The sequence below is a fragment of the Amblyomma mixtum genome, chromosome 7, assembly GCF_055824585.1.
Source record: "Amblyomma mixtum isolate Tamu chromosome 7, ASM5582458v1, whole genome shotgun sequence".
Classification (NCBI taxonomy): Eukaryota; Metazoa; Arthropoda; class Arachnida; order Ixodida; family Ixodidae; genus Amblyomma; species Amblyomma mixtum.
The window spans coordinates 102371697-102398735 of NC_143018.1; the positions used below are offsets into that span (position 1 = coordinate 102371697).

Sequence of the window (27039 nt, forward strand, 5' to 3'; positions counted from 1 at the left end):
CCTTGCCTTATTGCACAAAAAACAGTACAGCCATCTTCTGGCAATCCGCCATCGTTCACAGAGACACCGACCTAAAGCTGTCGTAGCCATTAAAGCTTTACACGCCCTTTTGAATTGGATTATGCGTTTCTCCGAGTAGCATTGACATGTGCTTTGTCGTTTTGAAATGGTTGCCTGTAAACATTATACTCCACGGCATTTAGGATTGCTAAGCCCTCCTCCCCGCCGCTCCTTCTGCTAATTTCCAACTGAAAGGAGACTGTATGTGCTCGTGTTGAAAAATATCTAGTGAAACACCGCACCTCACCCAATGAGAAGATTTCGCCGCTGATAAAGCGGGAGAGTTATGACGTTGGTCACCTAATTTAGGACGTACAGAAGATGGCCACAGAGGTAAAAGAAACAGTTGGTATAAACTGTGAAGTGGCCTTCAGTTGCTAACCGCACAGGCAACTTGCTGGTGTAAAAGCCCATTTAGCGATGATCTTGACGGTCGCCAAATTTAGTTTCAGCGATAACTTGATACGTCAGCCTGAGGTTTTCTAGGTGGGGGCTATCAGTTCAAAGATTCTTTTTTGCAGCCACCTGCGGTAATCAGCTTAAAGTGTGCTGTCGCAGTACCTTATTCTACTGCTGCACATAGCGAAGGCTGAGCGGTTCAGCGCCAGGGCTTGGCGATGTGATGACATCTGCTGCTGCCCGTGTAGGTCAGAAATTTTCCATGCTTATTAAACAACACGAACAAACTATTCTTCAAAAATAGAAAGAACTACAGACGACAGGAAATATAAGACTCCCCGACTAGGTCCTCATCCGTTCGAGCTTTGATTTCTAGCTTCGAATGTCCAGCTTTTCAAGCTTTAGTGGTGCCCGAGACGATTTTGTGACTGTACACGGCAGCGTGCTTTTCTGGATTCGCCAGGTGATTTTCACACAAGAACCAAAGGATCCTTAAAAAGGGAACATAGGGTCCACCGACAACTACAACATTCATCACGATTAGGTACCTGCGTCACCCTGGCGGCGACGCCTACAGGTATTCCGGGGTCGTTATAATTGTGTGACTCGGACAAACCACCCCACCAACACTGCTTATTCGTTCAACGCTGGCGCCATATAGAATGCTCTCAGAAATTACTGAGTCTGCCATCAAATAAGGGGACTCTTTTGTAGCAGTCAGTTAATTCTATGATGACTAAAGAATAAAACCACAATGTCGTCTACCGGTGCGTGGCTTTCAAACTTGTAAAATCCGGGATGGTTAATTTGATTGATAGAAAGTGAAGGCGGCCGTCGAAGCAAGTGTCCCTATTGACATGTTGAATACACATTCCTTCGCTAAGTGGCCCCGGTAGGAAGCGCTTGAGGAATCACGTGTATGTTTTACTGGTTTCCTCTTCTTTCCATTTAGGAGAAAGCATTCTGGCAAATGATGCCTCGTCTTGAAGGCATTTACGATGAATATGAATACCTGCAGAAATGTTTCCCGGTGTGGGTGTGTTCTTCCGCTGTCACCTTTTAGCTGTTTTGGCTATTTTAGTGGCGGTTGTGCTGTGTTGTGTTGTGTGTTCTGTTATCTGTTACTTTCTGCAGCCTAACCTCTGGCTGGCTGCTTTTTAAACCATATCTGCATATAAATCGTTCGTGTACATAAATGCCTCGAATAATTACCGCACTAGAAAAAGAATATCTATACGTGGGTGGATGGAGCGCCTAGCTCCCAACCGGCGAGGTAACGGTTTGATTTTTATCGAATGCAATGAATTTTTTTGCTCGCTTTGGGTGAACTACCATACGGTTGCAAACGATTTGATGAGTCATAATGTTTAATTTCCTCTACTTTTAGTCTCAGATAGGATCGCCGGTTTTGGAAAATTGGTTCCTTCCTGAAAGAACTAACCTCGCAAAAACATTTTGTCATAAAGCACGAAATATCACTTCGAGTTCAACGCTGCAGTAAGCTCGTTATGTAATTAAATGTTTAGAAAGCGATGTTTTAAATCATGTTTTCTGACATGGGCTCCGAAATTATTTTACTCTCATATAGTAACTTCGACCCTACCGCTGCACCGGCACTGAGGGGATAATGCTCAAGCAAAAACATGTTCAACAAAGAAGGGGGCTGCCTGGTTGTATATGGTATTTATTGTCTACGAACGATACTTGGGCTATGACAGACGCCGTAGTGGAGGGCGGCTTAATTGTTTCTACCACATGTGCTTCTGTAAAGTCAGATGACATCACACAGCAAAGGGCGCCTTTTGTATTTCACACCATCAATATACGGAAACGGTGGCTGGGATTCAAACACGCGATCACAGGATGAGCAACCGAACGCCGCAGACGAGCCAGCACGGCGGATGGCAAACCAGGCGAAATGTATTAGGAAATTCAGCGAACACATGATTAGTGCATATTAAAGTGTAGTTGGAGAAATGGCTGTGACTTCAGTATTGAAGCCATCATTTCATATAGTTAGATGCTAGAGCTGCGAACCATAACGGCCGCACCTGATGCCGCTCAGAAAGATGACAACGAGAAATAAGAAGTGCCACCGGGCGGCTCGAGACCGCTTCGGGGTACGACTGGCTGTCGTTTGCGTTGCCCGGCGCTCGATTTGCGGAGAATTCCATCCCCGTTTGATTTGTGTATAAGCACCCTTTCACTTGGTGGGGGTCGTGATTTGCAGATGCACTGGAGCTTCGCAGGCGTACGCTCAAGACTACAACCGTGCCCGAAAATTCCAGCCCTATTGCAGCTGCCCCTCCGCCGACCGTCGTCTGCGCTTGGCTTTGCACCAGCGGGATCCTGGTGTCTTCAGTGGAACGGAGATCATGACGTCGAAGACTGGTTGGCCTCATACGAGCGGGTCAATACCCATAACAAATGAGACGACGGCCTCAAACTAAACAACGTCATCGGCTATTTGACAGACATTACGAACCTGTGGTTCCGCACCCACGAGTCACACGTCACATCGTGGTCAGCCTTCATGACCAGTTTCGACGATGTCTTCGGCCGGCCTGTGGTGCCCTGGATGCGCGTTGAGCAATGCCTGCATGGCTGGGCACAGCTGCCTGGTGAGAATTTCACCAGTTATATTGAATATGCTGTGGACCTGTGCCAGCGGTTGGACGCTTTGATGCAAGAGCGCACAAAAACCAACCACATTCTGATGGGCATTAACGACGACTCAATCAGGATGTGTCTGTTCAAAATTGGCGGGGGCTTAGCTTCGGTTTAGCTTGTAAGTTGCGAAAGCGCGCAGCGCCTCCAACTGAAGGAACGCAGTGCGCCGCGTCTACAGGTCACGCGTGGCCACCGGCCGGTGCTGCGCGACGACTGAGAGCATCTTGGAACGCAGTGCGCCGCGTCTACAGGTCACGCGTGGCTACCGGCTTTTTGATGAAAGGAAATGGCGCAGTAATTCTCTGTAATCTCGGTGGACACCCTAACCGCTCCGTAAAGGAAGGGAGGAACGCCACCACCCGTTCTACGCGATGCCTTGTTGTTGCGACTGAAAGAAGAACTTGTAGAACGCCGCCGGGCTCGCCATTCTGCGGCATAGGCCCGTTGTTTAGCCAATCGCTCACGCCTTTCTTCATCTGTCCCCTCTGCACGGTGCTGGCGTTTGCGCGCAGCACGTCGCTCCAGCGACGCCCTGTACAACTCATACATGACCACGGTGTAAGAAGCTACTTCTTACACCGTGTACATGACTAAGCGGAGCACGACTGCGGCGCCCCGTTTATCCTCTCCTAGCGAGCGCCCTCACGCGGCGGGCCGAGGAGGCCGTCACGTGGTAGCCGCCGCGCCGAGCGAAGGAACGACTACGGCCGAAGAGACGAGTTGGGGCCCCTGCTCTCCTTTGGTCGTGACTTCACGCTGTCACGTGGTCGTGCGCCGCAGCTGCGCCGGAGCGAAGGAACGACCTCCACCGACGACAGAAAAGTGCTAGCAATATTGCTTTCGCAATAAAAATACATCAACCGTCTTGGACGTCATTACCGAATGCCTGAGCTGGGATGAATTACACAAGCCCCGCATTCGCGTTTGTTCTCGGCTCTCATACCCGGTGCCTCTAACGGCTTTCACATTTGACTTCGAACAGCCGCCACTGCTGCCACAGATCAAGCTGTTTGTTCGGGAAGAAGATGCGTGTCAACTCTCCCTCGTCCACCTCATTCCCGACCCTGCCTCCCCTCTGGTGCCGACGTTGCAGCAGGTCCTCCGCGATCAAGTCACAGAAGCCCCCCTGAAGTTACTTCATCGGCTAAATTCACGTACGTCGGAGCACTGGCACGTTAAATCCTACCTACTCCAGTTGCGCCGCCTGGGACCCATGCGGAGTAGGCGTCTTGCTTTGCTACCCGGTCCGCCTGTCCTGAGCTAGTCATCGCCTCTTCGAGCAGCTCCGTTCCATCTTCCCCGACTGGAAAATTACAGCCCTTGGCGCACACTGGACAATCTACCTAATTCTACTCCAATGCTTACCCCGGACATGTTGTCCGCCCCTGCCGTCGTCGCAGGGTCGCCATTCCCGTGGCTGCGTATTCTGCCAGCTCAGCTATGCTGGTTCGTTCTTGCTCCCTCTGGGAATGCGTACGGCAAAGACCAGCCGCCATATACGACCCATCGTTGTCTCTTTCCATGTCACCGTTCACTGTCACGAATGCACCATCACCCTGTACCCGCTGAGGAGGGAAAGTAAGTTTCACAGTCCTTAGGCAGGAACTGTAAAGCGTAGGTCCACATTGCAGGCAAAACAGCGTAGAGTTCTTAGTTGTCTTTTTGTTCCCACGACGCGATCCTGGGGTGAGATTTCTTGTCGAAAAATAAGCCTTGATCAATTGCGGCCTGAAGTAGAATGTTCTGCACTGTGCAATTAAGTAGCCGACGACACCTATTCCAAGTGTCCGCAAAAGTTATTCGTCGCTGAAGACGCCAACGTTGCACCGGTTGCCTTCGCGCTTGTGTCTCTTGCATATTCTACTACCTCCGCCGTGAGTGCTTTATTTAAGCCGTCTCCTTCTTTTGTCCACCGCAAAACGCTTGCCGCCTGCCGTTCACGCTGTTCGCGGAGGAATCACGAAGATGCTCATATACAATCCATCTTCGTGCCTGGCTACCCTGCTACGTTGTGACTTTCATAATTCCATTGAACTTTCTCATCTTCGCTCTGACCTGGATGCTCCTGAGACCTCTCGCAGTTGCTGTATCAAAATTCTGCATTCAGATTCGGCGCCTTACACGTTATGTCACGCCTTCCTCCGGCCCGCCATCGACGAACCTCTCTATTCCACCCCCTCGACGCAACTCTCGGCCCTTCTACATACCTTTCGGTCCGCTTTCCACGCCACCCACATTCCTCTAGGCGCGACGCACACAGTCACTCATCGGATTGAGACTGGTTCTCATCTGCCCTTTCGGCAGTGGCCGTATCTTGTGTTTTCGGCAGAGCGTCGCGTTATCAGCAAACAAGTAGAGGACATGCTGCAACCTGGTGTCATCAGCCCGTGTCTCAGCCCTTGATGTCCGCCGGTTGTATTCGTACAAAAGCAGCCACAACGAAATGACCAAAAATTACCTTCTTTCCCGCATTGACGAAGCTCTAGAGTCGTCGAAAGCGCCGAGTACTTTATGTCTTTGGGTAGTGGCTAGTGCCGATGGACGCCTTTGACAGAGAGAAGAAAGCATTTGTCACGCCCTGCGGCCTCTGCCAAGTCAACGTGAGGCCATTAGCTCTGTGCAACGCGCCCGCAACACGCAAAGGGATGATGGATAACATCTTGCGGAAGTTGAAGTAGCAGATCTGTCTTTGCTACCTGGGCGGCGTAACAGTCTTTTTCTACTAATTTCGCCGCGCTTCTCGAAGCCTTACAGCAAGTTTTGACTTTCCTCACTGAAGCCGGCCTAGAACTGAATCTCAAGAAGTGCCATTTCGGAAGCCCGGGGCCACATCATCTCTAAGGGAGGCGTTTGCCCTGACCTGGCCAAAAGCAACTTCGAATTTTTATTGGCCGGTGTTCTTATTTTCGGTGCTTCGTACGCGCTTCCGCGTCGATAATTGCGCCCCTGTCGAACTTGTTTGGAGGCAACATCGACATATTTGGCTGACCGGCCGTGTGCGGCGAAGCCTTCATAACACTGCGCCATATTCTGACTTCGCCACCGATTCTCGGTCAGTACGAGCAAACAGCACCTACGAGATCCATACGGATGCGAGCGGGGCTTGCCGCATAGCTGTCTTGGCTCAAGCAAAAAGATGGCTTCGAAACTACTTCGTTACGGTGGAGTACCATGCTCACCAAGGGTGAAATAAACTATTTGTTACAGAGAAGGATTGCTTTGCCATTTTATGGGCACTAACTAACTTTTCGCTCTATCTGCACGTTCGCCAGTTTGACGTCGTCACGAATCACAACGCGCTCTGCTGGCTGTCTTGACATCTGCGTCATCTGCCGATCTGCCGCAAGCACATGGACGCCGATGATATGTATCGTTCTCCGCTTTCCAGCGACTCTGATTGCTCCACGGAGGCAGATCCCGTCCGGACATCTCCTACCATGCTGGTACGGCTGCGGAGCAGCCTAAAGACCCATGGCTTGCCGTAGGTAAAATTAATATGTTTGGAATATACGGCGAGAAGTTTATGTTGTATTTGAAACCCATTTTGTATTCATGAATGCACTAAAAATATGCAGGAAATAGTTTCCCGAAATTTCAAGCTTGCTGTGAAATATATCACTTAAAGCATGCTTCTAGCACGTTTCAAATACGTGAAAAAATGTTTGCGGTTTTGGCATCCTCTCACTGTATTAAATGTGTACATTCGTAAAATAAGAAATTAATTCTTCCAAAGTATACTTCAGTTCTAGCATACCGGCTGCATTTTTAACCATTTTGAGCACACTTCTAGCTGCCATAGAACAATTTCAGTTATCAAAATCACAACAAAGTATACTTGTGACAAGTACTGAAATTTTAACAAATGGGCAGTCCGCGTAAACATACCTGCAGCACACGTCAATCTTGCCGTCGAACAATCTAGTGCTGGAAATCGCGTTACGGGAAAATTGAATTTTCAGGTTGACAGTGTATTTAAATGTACTTTCATAAATACCAAATTCGTTCCTCAAATGTATTCTTCAGTTCTAACAACTGGGCAGTCCACGTAAACATATCTGCAGCTCATTTCAAGTTGACGTGGAACAATCTAGGGCTGGAAGTCATGTTTCTCGGAACAATGAAAAGACTCCCTTTTCTGTCTTCGTTTATGGTAACTTCTAGCAGGAAGGCAATGAGCACTCAGTTAGACAACATGTGGAGAACGGGATAGCACTGTACCGACAAGAGTGCCTTGGGCACCTACGGTCACATACTGGCGAAAAAACCCCTACAGGCAAGGCCGACCGGCTACCATAGACAGCCATGTATTTGTCGATCTGACGGATGCCTCACGCAAGTTGCCATTAGCAATTCGGTTCTAGATCACTCCCAGATTCGATGTTACCAGTTCGGCACTTGTGCGATAATTTGCGGGCCCGCAGTCCTTCGGCGAGAAACGCCTCACCGGCCGTTATAATGTGTTGACACTCGAGAGGTACATAAAACTCAAACCAGGTGTCATGCTGCCTGAGCAGTTCCTGTTTGCCAACGTTACTTTCTGTAGGCATTTGCTCTGTGCTGATAACTTTCGCCTACATGTTCTCTCTCGCGACCTTGCAGAGTCATAAACCTTTTGACTGATGACAACTCCGCGTTTTATCAGGGAGCAGTTCGGTTCGCTTTGCGCTTATTACCAAGTCAGTCATTTTCTACTGCTGACAACTTAATCGGTGTCATCCGGTAAAGCCGTCTAGAAGACTCTTTTAAGCCGAAGTGAATATATTTTAACCGTATGAGAAGTACATTTAAATGTGTTGTAATGTACTTATTCTTTATCTTTAGTGTATTTTTAATATGTAATAATTATACTCAGCGGACAAAAGTTGGAATTTTGACGTACTTACAAGAATGTTCATAACATTACTCCAGTACACCGCGAACACATTCGTATTCCAATTTAAGCATAGGGACAAAAAAACTAAATTAAGTTGAAATGAATACATTATGTTCGAAATGTATTTAGCACAGAGTTTTTTCGCTAAGGGTTGCGTCCCCGACCGGCGCCCTGTCGACATCTCCAAACGTTGCTCATTGTCGACCTTTAAGCCGTCAACACCGCATTTCGCACTCCGAGACGGCCCTCTCTACCGCCGCAACTACATGCCTGATGGCCGGCGGAGGCTTCTCGCGATTACCCGCTATTTAAGATCTGATATTTGCGCCTCTTTCTACTCCTACCCTCAGTGTGTCCCCACTGGTTTGCTGAAAACCTTTAAGAAATTTCTTAACGTTACTGTTGGCGCGCATGTACGCCTGCATTGGTAAATACATCCACTTTATCACCTGACAGCGGCGCAAGTCATCAGCGCTCCCTGCGACTAGCCTCTCGCCACCACTCCCATGCCAGGCACGTCCTTTCGATCGTGTTGGCGTTCACCTATGCTTGCCACTTCCCTGCACGGTCTCTAGGAGCCGTTGGATTATCGTCGGCGTCCGTCACCTCAACTGGTATGTTGAGACAGACGCTCTGCCCACTGCTAGTGCCCGCGAAGTTTTCTGCGTTCCTGATCCATAATTTTCTTCTTCGCCACGGCATGTCACGTGAGCTGCTAAGTGACAGTCTTCCTTTCTCCCGTCATTGAAGTTCTGCTCGCCGAATGTCGCATCGTACATCGGACTACTATTGCCGACCACCGCCAAAGTAACAGGCTGACCGAGCGCGCTAATCATACCTTCGGAGTCGCAGTCACGATGTCTCCCTCCCTCTCCCCCTTCCTCTCCCCCGTCGCGTGTGTACAGCCCAAAGGGTTTGACTGTCAGGCCTCCAGTGTGCGTCGTTAGGCATTCTCAGCAGCCGTAATCTCCCGAAAAAGGAATGTCTTAAAGTCCTTCATCCTCCCAAGCTCTGGACTGCTAAATCTGCTTGGACGCCTCGTTAAACAGCTAAGAACGAAAGCCCTCGTGGTGTGTACTTTTGACGGAGACTGTACGTTGCATAAAACCTCACCAATAGAGACGCTGTCCTTCCGTTCGTGGCATACGCGTACAACGTGAGACCACCGGCTTTACTTCTTTCTTCGTGCTCTATGGGCGTCAGAAAATGTCCACGATAGACATCACCTTACCTTGTACTCCCCACGCCTATGAGTGGACGCCATTTCACAAGTTGAAAAGCACGCGGAGGAATTTCGGCAGTTGACCTGTACTTTCACTCCGGAATCCCAACGCCGCCAGAAGCACTGCTACGATGAAGATCAGACGCCATCTGTTTTTCTAACTGGATCACTCGTTTGGCTCTGGGTTCCATGCAGACCACCGGGATTGTCTTCAAAATTTCTCATCGAATACGACGGCCCTTATCGCATCGCCCAGCAAACTTACCCCGTCTTATTTACATCGTGAAGCCGCTTACCTTCTGTTCGGATTTGCGGCATCGTGGTCGAGAAACGGTCCACGTCAACCTAAAGATCTAGTACAATCCTCACCTCTTGCCCCTGCCGTAGATAGTCTGGTTGGCTCCTATTCGCTGTCGGGGCAATTATAGCGAACCATAACGGCCGCACCTGATGTCGCTAAGAAAGACGACAACGAGAAAGAGACGCGGAGGAGATTGCCATTGCTCTGGCTCTCACGAATCCCAAGTCAAAACACATCATCACCGACTCGCGAGGGGCCTGTCGGAACTACGAGTTGGGCTGGGCTCCCCCGCTTGCCTGGCGCATACTGGAATATAGCTGTCGATGCGAAGATCCAACTCCACGCAACCTGATTTGGGCCCCCGGCCACCAGGGACTCCAGGGAAACGAACAGGCCGATCAGGCCGCCCGGGCACTCTCTCCCCGGGCTATCTCCCTGTCCTTGGAAGGGTACACCCAATCAGACAATCTGGCCCTTACATTCAAACAAAGCACCGATTACTACAAGGAGGAGCACCGGCGCTACCCGGCCCCTTGTAAGGGTCTGGATCGCGCTGACGAGCGCCTCCTCATCAAAATTCTTACTAACAATGTGCTGTGCCCGGCGGTGCTTAAACATTTCAATACATCATTTGATGGCGCGTGCCAGTTCTGTGGGGAGGTGGCTGACACCTTTCACATGGTTTGGGCGTGTCAGTCAAACCCATCTATCCCCCCCAACCCCAACCCCACCAGAGAGGACTGGGAGGCGGCCCTGCTCGGCTGTCAAGACCTAAAGAGCCAAAAGGCTTTGGTTCAACGGACGCGGGCGGCGCTGCTTGCCAATGGGGCACCGGAATAGGGGCTCCACCCAGTATTGTAAGGGGAAGGGCCAATAGGGTCCTACCCCAATCACCTTTCTGTAAAGAACTTAATTTGCCATAAATGTTTTTCACCACCACCACCATCACCGCGTCGGTTTAGATGGCTTCGGTGGTTAGGCTGGCTGTTTTTTGCGTTATCCGCTATTCAATTTTCGGAGAATTCTATCCGCATTTTATCTGTGGATAAACCCTCTTTCGAATGAAACAACTCAGTAACCTTTCAGTAACTCAGTAACAACTCAGTAAGTTGTGAAAGCTTGTCCTAACACTCCTCATCCGATCCAATTTAACAAGCAATTAACGGTAAGCCTTTTTAAATGTGAACTATTTATTCCGCTCGCGTGTGCTATATCTTACACAGGCTAATCGAACCCAACAGATGTAATCATTCAACCTACTTGTTCTTCAAAACTTTTATTAGTATTTATGTTCGCTCCATTGGAACGCAGTCTTATCCGGTTAGGACTACTCGTAATCTGTTTTTAGGAAACAAAAGTGCCCGGTTTGTACTCTACCCTTTCTTTCACCTACGTTATCTCCATAAACTATCCGCGACGTTATCACTGCTCGCATTTCTTGTTACGTTGGCGCGTTCCGGCCGTGATAGCCACTCCAAGAGCTACAATGCCTATGGCTCCAACTGCGGCAATGGCCGTTGGCTTGATGACTTCCTCAACGACCCGCTCGGCTTCAGGATCGCAGAGGGTGACCTGGATGCCCAGAGCCTGTAGAAAGCGCACGGCCCATTTCTGGCAGTTGTTCTTGATCAGGTGGTAAATGCCAGAGTCACTCATCTTCCTCATCACCGTCTCGATGCCACCCTTGGGGATTTCGTGCTTACCGAGGTGCCTCTGGAAACAAAGAGAGAGTGGAAGTTTTCCAAGAAGCACTTAGGACATCCCTGAAATATGCAAATTACAAAAGTGCACGCTTGGCTAGAGGTAGAGAACCACTTCTCGTGCTAAAGGACAGGGGTTTGAATCCCGATGTCGCGCAATTCTCCAGTGAAATAATAACAAAAAACTACATGTCGATGGCTCATATCGATGGGCCATTTGGCTACAGTACAAATGAACTTCTCAGAACAACATAGCACTGCTGACTTGGGCATACATTTATCAACACCACTGAATTGCTTTCCACAGTCTATCATATTACATGTTTTATTAAAAAACTCCGTAACTTTTAGTTTACCCAGTTGGTGCATATCATAAGCATCCTGTTTTCTTAGAGCTTCTGAAATAGGAATGTAATTATTTCCGAAACGGGTGTACTTATCACTTACCTGAAAGCAACTGAAAGAATAAAGAATGCTATCCCTGTTAAAAGCGCGGCATATAACTGTAATCTGGTTTTGCTGTAAAATACACCGAGAATTTATTACTATAGCCGTACACAAAAAAAATCAGCGTGTGTTGACAATCCTGGACATACGTATGGTGTAGTCGCCCCTTTATGAGAAGTACGGCTAGAGGAGACAATAAGAGCCGTTCTAATGAATATAAATGTCTGTGAAGACAATCCTTCAGGAATAATTTATTTATGTAAACAAATTTAAATTTGTTAGCTAACACTCAGTCTCTGGAATGTACCGCCTTTTGAAATTGAGAAGATAAAGCATTTTAAATATTTGAGAAGTGCTGCTTAAAGGGCAACTGCAGCACTTTTCGGAGAATTCCGCGATATTTAAGGATTCAAATCTATATAGGCTCATAGGTAAAGCATGCCAAGTGTTTTTGCACTAGCATTTAAAATAGTGACATAATCGACGATTGAATTTTGAACTTCTCCTCAATGCACTGGAGGAGTGCAGAGAAACTCAGCGTGACGTCACGGAAGGTATGATTTCAAATTACCGCAGTCGTCAGCCACACCCTGCCCTGAAGCGCTAGAAGGTGCCAAACAACTCTCGGCTCGGTTCGCCTTCGGTGGCGTTGTTTTTTTTCCGTCAACGCAGGCGTTTGTGTGTTGGAAATGTACCGATACTTTTTGTGACGTCATCATGCGCCCCACACTTGGCGTTGTGCGCTGCGGAGAAGCTTGAACGGCGTCCTGATTTTAATCGGCGATTACTTCACTATTTCAAGTGCTAGCCCAAAAAGACTTCGCATGCTTTACCGACAAGTTTCACACATTCGACCCTCTTAAGCTCGTTGATTTCTAAAACATATGCAGTTTCCCTTTAAAGAGTGCGCTTGAGAGCGTGGGAACTCATAAGCTGAACTTGCTATAAATCGGGTGAGCGTTATGACGCGGAGAGCCCTGCGACAAATTGTATAAGTCGAAGTTTAGTCGAATCGCTACATCTAACACAGTACTTATGTTTGAACGAGAGGATGTAATCCAGGTTAGGTAATATGCACTAAAAACAGTACAGCTAGCACTATTGGCCGAAGTATTTGCGAAGCCTGTTGTCGTTCCAGGGAACTATTTTCATCATAACCTTGTATGGGTACACGTCCTCCAAGGCGGTCCTCCGCTTCCAGCTACTGCGTCCGGTCAGGTCTCCTTTGTGGTCCATGTCTGCATCGCAAACCAGCACCTCGTCGCCGCCGTAGTCGAAAACCACCAGCCAGTGTTTTTCCCAGTAATTTCCGCTCACCGACCGCGAAGATGAGGCAATGAAAGAGAGCAGCCTATATCCTGGCTGCTGTATGGGAGTGGCGCAGAGGTAGACGTCGCAGAGGTTGGAATATCGGATGAAGTCGGACATCTTCTTACTTAGTCTCCCTTTTCTGACACCTTGAAGCTCGGCAAGAGCGTGACCAGCACGTTTTCAGGAGCACGATGTACGCAGCTTGAATCAGCGACCGATACCAGTGTGTGCAAACGCACCCTTCTGTTCGGAGGGCTGGTTCCAGAAGGCGTTACCTACGTAGCGGAAAGCAAAATAAAAATTTAACACAAATAGTTCTATTCTAATCACGTAGGTTAAAAGAAAAACAGTGAGGTACTAAAACACGCATGCCGAGGATAGTTAAACTGCAGAAGAAGCAAATACCTCGGTGTTCTTCGCTTTGAGCCTCACTCCGAAAACACCGCGTTAGTGCCTCCACAGCTCTAAGCGGCCATCCAACTGGCATGTACTTGAGAGGGCTGCATGTAAAAATTAGCATGTCCGCTACCTGGTCTCTGTTTAATTCTACCAGCTTTACATAAACTTCAAGACACCTGCAGCGCTCGTCCTGTCTCCTTCTCTGTCTTTGTCCTAGTTTTATGCGCTAGTCTTTTAATTAACTATGTCAAACCAACTAGCCCAGCTTTCCGCCTTGATTGCAGTAAAAAGCCGGGAATCTTAGAGGCATATGTTCATGAGCCCCTGCGAAGTGGCTAAAGCTGAATCTTCAAAAAATACTCTGGGAGCCAAAAATGTTTCCCAAAACACCAGCAGTAGCAACCTGTAAGGGGAATTTAATTCATTTAGCCGAAGGGAGTTTACACACATGTTTCATTCAACTTCACCCAAGGCATTAGAAACTACCATGCCCAACATTCCAGGGAAAATATTTTTGAACACTAGAAGCTTATAGCAATATCGAAGGCAATGGTCTATCCATCTGATATGTAAGAAAATCTTCCTTTTAATGTGTTCCCATCGATCGCGTCGAACAGTGAAGACTGCAAGAGAAAACCAATCGGGAACGCTTGTGACGATAGCAAAATCTTTAACAAAAAAGAGAAAGAGTGCCTTCGGGTGATCTACGGATATATAGAATGTTATAGTAAAATCTCATATGAAAGATTTGCGCTCATAAACAGTTTACCGCCCAAAATTGATTTCGCCCAAAATTGCTGGGTGTATAATGCTTGCTATCATACGATGCAACTCCAGATATTCTTCCGACTCCGTCGAATTAATTAAATAATTAAGAGATGCTAAAAATTACGAGGAACTTCAGCGGCTAAAGTGGTGAAAGGCGAAAGCCTGAGTGCTGCATTCTGCTACGCGATTGTTCACTTCACATTCTGTTGATGCATTAATTAACTACCAATTAATGACGCTTAATCTTTGTCTTTAGGAGTGGAACGCGATAGCGTGTTGTAGCGCAGGCAGTCCACGGAACGCCACCACCCGTTGGGCGCGATGCGTCGCCCTTTGAACGCAACGCTTTTTGAAGAAAGGAAAAGGCGCTGTAATTCTCTGTCATCTCGGTGGACACCTAAACCGCACCGTACATGAAGGGAGGAAGTGGAGTGAAAGAAGAAAGATGGGCCGTAATGAAGAAAATGAAAATTGTATTTCAGGAAAGGAAATTACGCAGTAACTGTCTCACATATCTCGGTGGACACCAGTCGAAAATTGTGTCATCTTATTGGGATTCACACTCACAAAGCGACTCAGGCAATAAGGGTTTGGTTTGGTTTATGGGGTTTAACGTCCCAAAGCAACTGAGGCTATGAGAGACGCCGTAGTGAAGGGCTCCGGAAATTTCGACCACCTGGGGTTCTTTAACGTGCACTGACATCGCACAGTACACGGGCCTCCAGAATTTCTCCTCCAAAGAAATTCCAGCCGCCGCGGCCGGGATCGAACCCGCGTCTTTCGGGTCAGCAGCCGAGCACCATAGCCACTGAGCCACCGCGGCGGCCCACAGGCAATGAGGGACGCCGTAGTGAAGGGCTCCGGAAATTTCGACCACCTGGGGTTCATTAACGTGCACTGACATCGCACAGTACACGGGACTCTAGAATTTCGCTTCCATCGAAATTCAGCCTCCACGGCCGGGATAAAACCTGCGTCGTTCGGGTCAGCAGCCGAGCACCATAACCACTGAGCCACCGCTGCGGCATCGCTTCTCGGCCTTTTGGCTAAGATCAAAGTGTCGCCTCTGTGAGTGGAACGCGACAACATCTTGCAACGCTGCCTGGCAGCCCACAGAACGTCATCGCCCGTTCGGCTGCACGCCTTGCTCGTCCGTAAATTGGTTTTTGAGGAAAGGAAATGTATCTGTCTCGCATATCTCGGTGGACACCTATACCACGCCGTAACGGGAAAGGAGGAAGATGGGAGTGAACGAAGACATCTTATTCACTAGACGTGCCTTTGTTCATTCCAAACCATCGAGCATCACTCATTTCCAGGGCTCGAGCCATGCATGGCTGGACCGCATTTACGCATCAGTCGACCTTGCCCCTGATTGCAACCATTATGAAGTTGTGGGAGTCTCCTTCTCATACCACTGTTTAGTTGAGTGCTGCCCGGGAAGTGTGAACCGAAGCAAGGCATTTTCGTGGGAAATGTGGAAGCTAAACAACACGCTTCTTCAAGACGAAATCCACTGCAGAGCAGTAAAGGATGAAATAGGGAAAATGAACCCGCGCAAGAACCTGAAGATTTGGCAACAGTGGGAGCTAAGTAAAGAATCTTTAAAAATCAAAGCAATAGAAAGGGCGACATGTATCCGTTATAAGGAAAAACAAGACGAAGCTGAGCTAAGGGCACTGCTTCAAACGCAGATGAAGCAGGAATGCAAAGAGCCTGGGAAATGGATAGAAGATGTCAGGAAAACAAAACAAAAGATAGAGCTTATGGAAGAACGGCGTTATCGCGGAGCACTAGTGAGGGCAAGGGCGGAAGACACAGCTGCTGGCGAAGCGCCATCGAAACGTGCTCTTGGTCTAGAAAAAGCGCGCGCTGAAAGAAATCACATCGATAAAATAGAATGGGGGGGTATCTTATCGGCAGACAGTGACCACATTAAAGAAACCTTTAATGAATACTACCAGAGGCTTTTTTCATCGACTCCTGTAGATGCAGTAGCCTTTACGCATCAGTTTCTTGGAGCAATGCCACGGCTTGCCGAAGAAAGCAAAAAGAAAACGGAACTAGCAATAACTCACAGCGAGGTAGAGCACGCGATAGATCAGTTAAACCTAGGAAAATCACCAGGACCAGATGGATGCAGTGCGGCATTTTATAAAGAATTTAAGCACGAAATTGCCCCAGTGCTGTGTACAATTTTCAATGAAGCCTATGAAATAAACGTACTGCCTCCGTCGTTTGGGATCTCCCATACAGTGCTCATACCTAAAACGGATGATACAGAGAAGTTACAAGTGGTTACAGCGTATCGACCCATAGCACTCACCAACGTGGACTACAAAATTTTTATGAAGGTATTGGCGCGAAGACTGCAGACAGTGATATCGGATATTGTTGGACCCCACCAGACATGTGGAATCAAGGGGCGCTCAATTTTTTCCAACATTCAAAAAGCGCGCAGTGTGCTTGAAAGCTGTGACGACATCAATGGGCGAGTAGCGATGCTTCAGATTGATCTCGAAAAGGCATTTGATTGTGTTTCCCATGAAATTTTGTGTACCGTTTTAGACCATGTGAACGTCGGTTCAGTTATCCGTAAGGGTGTAGCCCTGGCGTATAGAAACTGCACGACAAGACTGATTGTTAACAAGAGTCTGGGCCCCCATAAGCGTGCAGCGTTCGGTGCGTCAGGGCTGCCCCCTCAGCCCTCTCTTGTTTTGTATTTACATCGGAACGCTGTGCATGAAAATCATAGAAAACAATAGTATTAATGGCTTTAGGTTACAAGCAGCTGAAGTTAAGCAGCTGGCCTATGCAGCTGACGTTGCAGTATTTACGGTTGATCAGGGGAGCATAAGTGAAGCTGTCGGGTGTGTACGCGCGTTCAGCGAAGTCACAGGTAGCGGGGTTAACTGGTCCAAGTGCCTTGGGCTCTGGCATGGATGGTGGCCTTCCCACCCGGACCATTTCGCCAACGTACCGTGGGCGACGACCCCGGGCAAGTATTTGGGCGTTCCGCTCGATGCTTATCGCGATAGCGAGGAGTATTGGAAAGAGCAAACTAAAGATGCACGTGACAGAGCTGGGAAATGGAAAGGCACCAGCCTTTCAATTTTCGACAGAGCTACAGTCTGCAATCTTTTTTTTATTAGCAAACTCTGGTATGTGATGCAGGTTTTGCATTGCTCGCGTGTGAACGTTCAGAAGCTACACAGTATTTTTGCAGTTTTCATATGGGCGTCCGAATGGGAACGTTGTAGCAGAACGAACCTGTTCCGCCTGGTAAAAGACGGGGGGCTAGGGCTAGGGCACCTCTTTTTAAGGCAGCTGGTGAACCGTTTTTTGTTTTTTCGCGACGTCACAGACCCGTTCTTGCGCACCGTGTGCCAAGTGAAGCTGCGGCGATTGCTGCCGGTGTTTGTGGTATCCACAGAAGAGCTCTCTGGTGGAACTTTTGGTTACTACAAAGAGATTGTAGCAAGCGTTCGGTTTCTTTCGGCACGTTTTTCCACCGATTATTTGTGGAAAAGTAAAAGGAAAAAGTTGTACAATGATCTTTGTGATATTGTTTTCCCAGAGCCCATGTACAGGGCCTTGTATAGTGGAGGCCCGGGAGGGGATGTTTTAAAAAGGGTGAAGAAAATGCAGGTGCCACCAGGAGTAAAGACTTTCTTTTTTAAGTTACACACCGGAACGTTACCAGTTAAAAAGTTTCTAGAGGGAAATGATTTCTTTTTACCGTGGGGATCGAACTGCTTAATTTGTAAACAGCCTGAAACAATAGACCATGTTTTTTTTACATTGCTGGGAAGGGGTTTATTTTTGGGACGTGTTACAAAGGACCATAAAGAAAGAGCTACCACTTGACGCGCACGGAATTCGCTATTTAAGCACTGGTAATGAGGATGGGGCACCTTTTGATCTCATAATGCTCTTGGGCCTCCACTGTATATGGCGCTCCAGAATGGCAGGCTACCATTGTGACAAAGACGCACGACCGGCCCGAATTTATTTTCGGGAAAGCATGGACTGGTTTCTTGCAATCCAAAAAGCAGCTGCGGAGCCTCCCGAGTGGCTCTCAAGACTAGAGCCGTTGTGTATGTTGCGGGAATTTTAAGCTGACGAAGCCAGTCTCGTGCTGGCTGACCACGACAGTGTCGTATGTATATATCGTTATGTGTATTTTTGTTGTGCAATGTCATGAGCCAAAGCCAGGCAATCAAGAAAAAAAAAAACCAGGCATGGCGGAGTGGTAGCGTGCTCGTTTCGCACTCCGGAGACCGGGGATCGATTCTCGAGCTCGGCCAATGTCCTACTCGGTTTTATTTATTGATGTGATCTGACTAGAAAGGCTAATTAGGCTAAATGGTTAAGTAAGCAATTAACTAAACTCAGTCCCACTTACTTGGAGCATCACTATACGATCCCTTCAATTGGTTGCATGGTTAGTAGCCAAAGTACAATTGGCCCCGTTTGAAATTCGCGCACTGTGACGTCCCGACCGTTTCGACCTATTGAAAAGCGTGAGATTTCTGTCGACAACTGCTGCTTACAACGATGAGGCATTAAAGGCTTCCGCCTTAATAGTTGACAGCTTGTTATTCAATCGTCTTAGTCTTATGTGCGCTTTTTTAAAGAGGTACTGCGGCAAACCCATGCAATTATTGTTGCTTGTAAAAATTGATCATCGGGCTCGTTCTGGGTAGGTACCGTTTGTCCGGCAGGAAAAAAAAACAATAACCGGTGTAGAATTTGAATTTAAAAATTTTCCTCGAACTGGATATGAGCTTGTAACGTATAGACTGCAAGGATTGCTTCCTGTCGCTTTTAAATGAAAGGCGATGCTTCATAGTCTCTAATGTCACACTGCCATGCCGCTTGGCATGCAGGAGGTACGGGGTTCGATCCCCTTGCTGCCGGGTGCCCACCGGTGATAGAATGGGTACAAGTTTAACCCTGGCCCGTTGCTCAGGTTATCTGGTGTGAACTGCTTGAAAAATGCGTCTTTGACCCCCAGCTTGTGAATATTGGGACATGGTGCTCCTTGGCCTAAGCTGCACTTGCGCTGTAAAAAAATATAATCATCATCATCATCTGGGATCTGCGGACAAAATTAAGTGTCGATGCACGCAGCATCTGAATGTCGCTGTTTTTGCACTCTCTCGCTTATGATACCTGGTTTCTATTCTAGAGGTTTCTCTGTGTGCCGTCCTAAAGACGCAGTTTAACCGCGGCGTCACTTTATTTGTAGAGGGAGTTCAAAAACAGACCAAGCTGTTCTTTGTACTGATGTAAAACCGTCGTAACGCTGAGCATGTTACAGTCGGGAAAATGAACCTCAGCTGTATCGCCACGCCATCTGACACTGCAGCTCTGGTCTCGAGACCTTGCTGTGCGTATTCACCTTCTTTCGTGCTCGCTGCTGTATATTCACCCTATCCGCCCCTTGTGGCGAGCAGGTCGGTTGTATGCAGTGCCAGGGATGAGGAGCTGTTTTTTCGTAGGGAGCAGGTTTAGGGACCTGAATAGCGGCAAGCCCTTGTCGTAGTGTCGGGAGTACTCAGATTGTCAACAATGCGAACGACTGGGCAATTGGTGCTTTTTCGTCTGAAAATCAGCCGGAAAACACAACACAGGAGAAGAGATGAGCACAAGACGAGGCTGGATTGCTCGACTGGTCGACAGGTCAGATTAGTCAGAGGGTCGTGGCGTCTCAACCACGTCAAGCGGGTAATTCAAAACGCATACTATAATCTCGCGAAAACAGCACTGTTGACGCCACTACCCAATGCTTCATTGGTCTACAGCATCATGAAGTCATTTCACTACCGGAACGTAACGCCTTTAGAGAGGAATTGCGCTGGAAAAGAAAATGGTACAGGCGGGACTCCACCCACTGGCCCTTGGTTCGTCAGCTGGGCATGCCAACCCTTGACCACTGAATATGTTCAGTGTGTTTATAAGGACGCCTTGCCTGTCTTGTATGTAAAAGAATGAAATAAACAATTAACTGGATATAGCGCAAAATATATATGAAAATGACATGAAGAACAGTGTACGTGGCTGCGAGGAGTATGGCAAGACAACCGCAGGCCGCTGAGAGGACCCATGAACTCTATTACGGCATACCGTTAAGGTGTAGATTTAGTGTCCCCCGAATTTTTAACCACCTTGTCGAGCGCACAGTTCGTGACAGAGGATGGGAGATGAAGCGCGCGCTGCTCTGCTAGCTGTGATTGGGGCTCGATGGGTCTCAATGATGGTCTCATTAATTGGGTCTCAATGTTTAATCGGCTCAGCAACCTTTATTGCCCACTTTATTGTTATTTTCTGGGTTAAAAAAGGCGTGTTAGATACATCTAAGGTCGAGCACTTTGAAGAAAAAGAATAAGACTTGATACAGAAGAAAAACACTTTGGGGGGTTATATTGCCATATATCTCCGAATCTTCAGCGCGTGATCACCATTCCTCGAGAGCAAATTGGCAATAATATCACAGCGACAATCAGAATGGTTTCGAGGCAATAGGAGGAAGATTTGAAATAGCTGATGAATTTCACCAAGACTGGTTTAGTTTTGGGGAGAGGGTCTTGTATCTCCCACCGCATCGACACATAAAGCTGTCCCTCAGTAAAGTAAATGTCGAACATGCTCTACTGAACCAAGACGGCAACCGCAAGCTACGGGCGCGGCATTTTCAGCACTCCATGCAGTTTCGAATATCATCTCTCAGCGCTAAAAAGCTCCCTAGGCCTGTATTCTATTATTCTATTTACAGCAGTGCCCCATTCGGGGAAAGAAACGGTTTTATTTTCATCCACATCAACAACATATAAAAAAAAGTTTTGGAGTGTTCGCGTGAAACTTGACTGAGCAAATTTATCAAGCATACGTTTTTCAAAAGAAATTATAACCGTGGAGGACTCCTTATTTTATTGATTTTGTGAAGTTAAGTAAAAATTGAAGGGAAGTGAATAATGACGCTCTCCTCTTCACATATAGCTTCTGTAACAATTTCTAGTACTGGAAGGAGATAATTTCGTTCACATTTCACGGGGTTGGTAATTAGCCATCTTCTATTACCAGTGTAATGTCTGCAGTTTTCGCATAGTGTTCTAGGCCTCTTATTACTTTACGCTTGTATTAAGGACATGCTCTGTGCAATCACCTAAAAATTTTGCTCCTCTCCAATCACTGCATATTGTAGCTAAAATATGTATAATCGCCTACCATTCACTCCTCTCTAGACTTTTGTCGTATTACTAGCAAATGCTCATCTTGGCCAATCATGTTCCATGCCAATGAATGGGAACTCATGGCTTGTTGCCGTAAACGATCAAATGCTGCGCACCCGTTCTTGCCTAGCCCGTCAATGGTGCCTCTTGGTTAAAAAATTGGACAGCACTGCAGTCTGCTGCGTTAGAGAAATGCGAAAGCGTTTGTGTTTGAACATCAGGAACTTTTTTTGCGTCATAGTTGTCACGTGACACTTATCACCTTTCGGGGCCCTTGGATGACGTCAGCAACTTTTTCGCAAGCGATGGTTGTATAGCATAACCGTACACCTCCAGCCCCACTTTGCCTTCTTACACTCCACAACGCATTCCCTTTGCGCGTATACTAACTCGCTTGAACTAACGACCCTTCGTGGCGTATGCCTTGCGTGCATGCCTGACCAACAGAGGGCTTGAGTTCAAACCGCAATGCCGGCAAATCTCTTCTTTTGATTGATCATTTAGACATGCTCTGATGACACGATCTGCCGACAGATCGTCTACACGCCACTCACGATACACAACATGCTTTCACATTAAAATATCTCGCTCTCATCTTCTGTCTGACGAATACTAGTCAAACTACATAAATAAAACTATTTCAAAGACTCTGGTCACGCTCGGCTATCTGAAACTTAATATATGGGAAGCTAGTTAGCATGACACTCAGTCGTTTACCCTCAAACTAATTGGCATCATTGCAACATGCGCACTTCATAAGCTCATTTTTACCAATTGTGAAGCCATGATATATATTGTGACTAACATGATCAAGTGTCTACACACTGGATTTAAAGTTTACAGAGGAAGGTTGCGCTCCCTATCTTGCCGTTAAAAGCAGTGCAAATAACATTTGGCAATGTGCCATCTCTGGCAGGCGCATCCAAGTAACCGCGTCTGTGGACTAATGCATTGCTCTCATTAGTGTTCTCACTTGCTATGTCTTTTTGGAATGGTTTTCATTTGAACAATATTTGTGACTGCGTCACTTTTAGGAGATAAATCAAGAATGTATTTGCCTAATGTCCGGCGAGTAGCGTTTCTCTGCACTTACGTTAATTGCATCACGATGATTATAAATATCATTTACAATAACCTCGCTTAAAATGAATACTGGTTCATCAATTTATTCTGCGGCAAAGTTTCACTAATACATAATTAATTGTTTCATTCTTGGTCTACCTTTGCCCTACACCTGACCCAGCGCTCGTCCTGCAAATTTACAGCTGAGACGGTGACGTACTAGTATTAGGAAAGAAATAGTAAAATGCCGTAACTCACCCAATGCGAAAAGGTCGCTGCTCAAGAAACGGGAGAGTTAAACGCTGCGATGATCAGCGACTTTGCGATGTACAGAAGTTGTTTGTAAATCTGAAAGGAACAACCCAGATAACCTATTACTGAAATTAAGCCCGTGAAGTTGCTAAGGGCACTGGCAGGTTGCTACTGGAAAAGAACTTGTGGCTGTGCTCTTGACGGTCTTTAGTTTCCGATAACGTGGCACGTCGACTTATTGTTGTCGAGTTTGTCACTATCAGTTCAAGGAATCCTCCTGCAGCCGACTGCGGCAATCAACATGGAGTGCGTTGTGGCAGTTCCTTCTTCTATGGCGGCAGATAGTCATGCCTGGGCGGTTCAGCGTCAGCGCAGGAAAAGAATGATAAAGAACAGGACGTGCACAGTGCCTCGATTAGGGCGTTGTCTTTCAGTGCCTCGATTTTGATGGTTGAATTTCAGATTATGCTTCCAGATTTTCAAGCTTTAGTGCGTCCTGAGACGATCTTCACATTTTCAGCGCACTTTCTGCCGTTCGCCAGACGCTCTTCACAGAAGTATCGAGGAGTCCTTAAACAGAACATAGAGTCCAGCGAGAACAACATTCACCATTATAAGCTTCCGGCGCATTTGCTGCAACTGCTTCGCCCCTTGCGGTTATTCGTTCAGATATTCGAGGGCAGTTGCAAATGAGAGACTGGGACGATCACAGCACGAACACCGGTTCTGCCTTTAATGCAGATGTCATTAATAAATTCCGCAATCTTAACCTGACGTTCAAGAGCTGCTGAGCACATTTGGCAAAGTCACCGCCATGGTAGCTCAGTGGTTACGGCTCTCGGCTGCTCACCGGAAAGACGCGGGTTCGAACACGGCGGCGGCGGTCCAATTTCGATGAATTCGAAATACTAGGGGCCCGTGCAGTGTGCGGCGTGTTTGCAGCTTAAATAACCCCAGATGGCCGAAATTTCCGGAGCACTTCACTACGGCATCCCTGAATGTCTGAGTCGCTCTGGGACGTTAAACCGTATCAACTTAACTAAATCACCAAAATTCAAGACTCTCTATGCAAAAATTCGGATCCGTCACTATCATTAAATGCCGAATTGCAATAAAAGAGCACCGTCGTCAGTAGAGATGCCTCAGCGACGCCCTGTTGATGCCCTATGCGGAGGTGTTTCGATAATGCTATCCCATTCTACTCTTAAAGGAGAAGCTAGAGCGTCCGCCTAGATTCCTTTTTTTTAATATCAAATCGTTAAGAGACCCGTTCAGCAAAAATCCCCGCGAAGGCGTAGTACCTAGAAAATTCAGATTAGTCAAGAGAGTCATGACATCAAAACCGCATGAACTCGAGCGCTCAATACAAACAAACCCCATCGATCAAACAAAAAAACACCGATAACGTCACTATACATTTCCTCATTGGTATACGGAGTTGTGACGTCATTCCACCCATATTACGAAGTGTTTTTGAAGAAAGAAAGACAACTGCGCCGGAAAGAAAAATGGTCGGTCCGCTACTGGAACCACTGGAATTTATAAAGAAATATCAGCGATGTTTAGCACATAATGCATATGCTCAGAATTAGCTGGTCAACGTCACAAAAGACGGTTTAGTTTGGGAAGAGGAAGCAGTTTTGGTGTTTGGGTAATGCGTTCGATGTGCTCGGCTAGTTCTCTCAGCGTCGAAATTTAAAATTCTGCATAGATAGAGATGGTTTCCATGGCAGAACGTCGTGTTCCCGTTGACGGTGGGGTCGATTTACTTGCGGAGTCGCTGCGTCGCACACCTTTTGTAAGTGAGCGCCGCGCGAAGGTGGCAGGGAGGCAAAATTCAATGAAAGCCACTGGGTCATTCATCTATTTTGATTATTATTCTTTGTTGTTTTAAATATTATCACACTTTGATGATGGCTTTCGAGCCACCAGCATGCTCACTTCGTTCGTTGAAAACTGGGCTGAGGGCGAAACAATGCGACAGGGCAAGAGCGCAGTCAGAAGTTTCTTTTTATATAAATCATGATCTTACCGTAACGACTGTAAAAGAAGACTGCGAAGGAGATGCGGCCCAACAAAATAAGTCAGCTATTTCTGAATATCATTTACACATTAGGGGAACGTGCTTAGGGGAACGAGCTTATGCCAACGACGGAAAGTAAAAATTTGCATTGTTATTCTTATCTAATTAACATATCAGTCCGTGTTAAAAAAATCCCAGTGCTCAGCAACACATCTGCAAACAATGTGTCGCTGGCTGCACGACTCTGCAGAGCGCGTCGTATTTGCAGCCCTTGGCTTAAGTTACTTGGAACGCCCAGTAAATCTACTGATAACGAACCAGACAATAAAGGAGATTAAGATCGTTCAGTCAGAATTTCCTATTCAGTACACCTCTCATATAAGTACTTAAAATATAAATTCCGACAAAAGTGGCGCTTATTTTCCAAACAAATTCATTATGGATGCAGAGGGCGGTTCGTGTCGTTGCGTTTTCCAAGCTCTAGCACGGTCATGTGCTTCGCGGCGGCAGCATTGGTGCCGATGCGGCCTAATCCCAGTTAAAATCATCACGTCCAGATGCGGTACTCCGGTCCGGTTGATAGTTGGAAGGGTAAATAGACCTAACTAGCACTAAACTTTTGGTCCATGTGATCGGACGGAGCCTACGCAAAATTGCACCCAAGAACGGTATTCAGTAACAATTGATTTCAATATTCATTTCATTTGGCTTAGACGTCAATATGACGAAACAACAGCTGGTAGAGAACCGAGTGGCTAACCACAGACACAGACGGTCTATCGCTCCAACGCTGCTCGCGAACCTCGTGCCGCTCCTTCCAGTCAATCTGAGCCACACGCATCACGCTGCGCCAGTTCTTTCCGCAATCCACGCCCAGTTTCTCTGTCGAGGTTAAATAGACGATGTCTGAAACGCGCTCCGCCATCTTTTAGCGCTCTTAAAATTAGGCCCGCCATATTGATTCTGTCGATGAAGCGAAACTGCTGCCTGGTTCAGGGTAAAGACGGCTGAACTCCATGTGAAAGCTGAAATGCCGATACAATGTTCCGCTCAGCCACGTCTCTGCCAGAATAATACGATGCGCGCGGGAACCACGTTTGCGTTTCAGCTTCTCTTTTACTATTTTTTACGGTGGGCGAACATTTTAACAACACAGAATGTAATGCGAGGTGTCTTGTGTAAGCGGGCCGAGCCGTTTACAGCTATCGCTTGATCCACCGCATATTCATGAACCATTACAGGTTCTCTTTCTCAAGTTACGATACGCTCCACGGTATTCGTCTTTTCTAATCAGAAGAGAAGCCAATAGCATGCATGCAGTAAAAAAGTTTGCCACGTGGGCTTCGTGGCACAAGTAAGTACTGGCGACTGTTGGGGGCAAAATTCTTCTTGAGAAGAACGCCGTCGTGGAGACAGAGAGGAGACAAAGCGCGGCTGAAAGCCTTAAGCATCGTGGCGCGTGTACCTTGAAGGAAGTCAAGTACGGATCGGATATCCGTGTCAGTGCGCTTTGGCAGGCGAAGTCGGTGGGACTGAGGGCGTTGATAAAGGCATGGGATTCCGGAGCTGGGTCCACGGGAGCACAGGAAAGGCAGTCGGCATCTAAATGTTAATGGTCGGACTTGTACGTCATAGTAACATCATATTCCCGAAGGATTAGGCTCCATCTTGCGATGCTCGATGCGAGATCCCGGAGGCTGGCTAGCCAACAAAGTGCTTGATGGTCGATGAAAACTTTGAAAGATCTCGCGTAGAGGTACGGATGAAACTTCGAAACTGCCCATAAAATGTGAGACAATATTTTTCGGTGGAAGAGTAGTTGGCCCTCGTCTTGGACAAAGCCTGATTTGCGTAGGCGATCAGCCGTTGTTGGCCTTTCTGCACCCGAACCAGAACAGCGCCCAAACCAACATTGCTCGCGCCGGTGTGCACCTCTGTGTCGGCATTTTCGTCAAAATGCGCCAGTAAGAGGGGTGTCTGAAGGCGGCGTTGGAGTATCTGAAAAGCCTGCTCCTACGGGATGCCCCTGGTGAACGGGATATCACCCTTGGTCAAGCAGGTATGGGGTGCAGCAATTCTCGAGAAGTTTTTGACGAACCGGCGGCAACATGCACATAAGCCGAGGAAGTGAAAAACTTCTTCAGGCCCCGCAACAACGGGAAATTCGCAATCGCAACGGTTTTCTCTGGATCAGGAAGGACGCCGTCTCGGTTGACAACATGGCCTAAGGATTTCAGCCCCTCTTAAGCAAAGTTACATTTTTTGGATTTAAGCGTAAAGCCAGAGGACAGTACAGCCTGCAGGACCACCTCAAGGC

At 47.4% G+C, this 27039-nt stretch overlaps 1 protein-coding gene across 3 annotated transcripts in view; it reads right to left on the bottom strand.

The window, feature by feature from the left end:
* Window positions 1-10582: 10582 nt before the first annotated feature.
* LOC149337038 (uncharacterized) overlaps window positions 10583-27039 on the bottom strand; it is a 106337-nt gene continuing 89880 nt past the window's right edge. Inside the window, exons 1-3 of one of the 3 annotated variants that reach the window (XM_089553278.1) lie at window positions 22706-22920; window positions 12831-13258; window positions 10583-11238 (exon numbers count right to left, since the gene is read on the bottom strand). In XM_089553278.1, the coding sequence (XP_089409404.1) occupies window positions 10948-11238; window positions 12831-13100 (561 nt within the window). In that variant the 5' untranslated portion in view covers window positions 13101-13258; window positions 22706-22920 and the 3' untranslated portion in view covers window positions 10583-10947. Of the gene's footprint in view, window positions 11239-12830; window positions 13259-19554; window positions 19699-22705; window positions 22921-27039 lie in introns of those variants that run through there. The other 2 variants (XM_089553277.1, XM_089553279.1) reach the window with 2 other exon arrangements.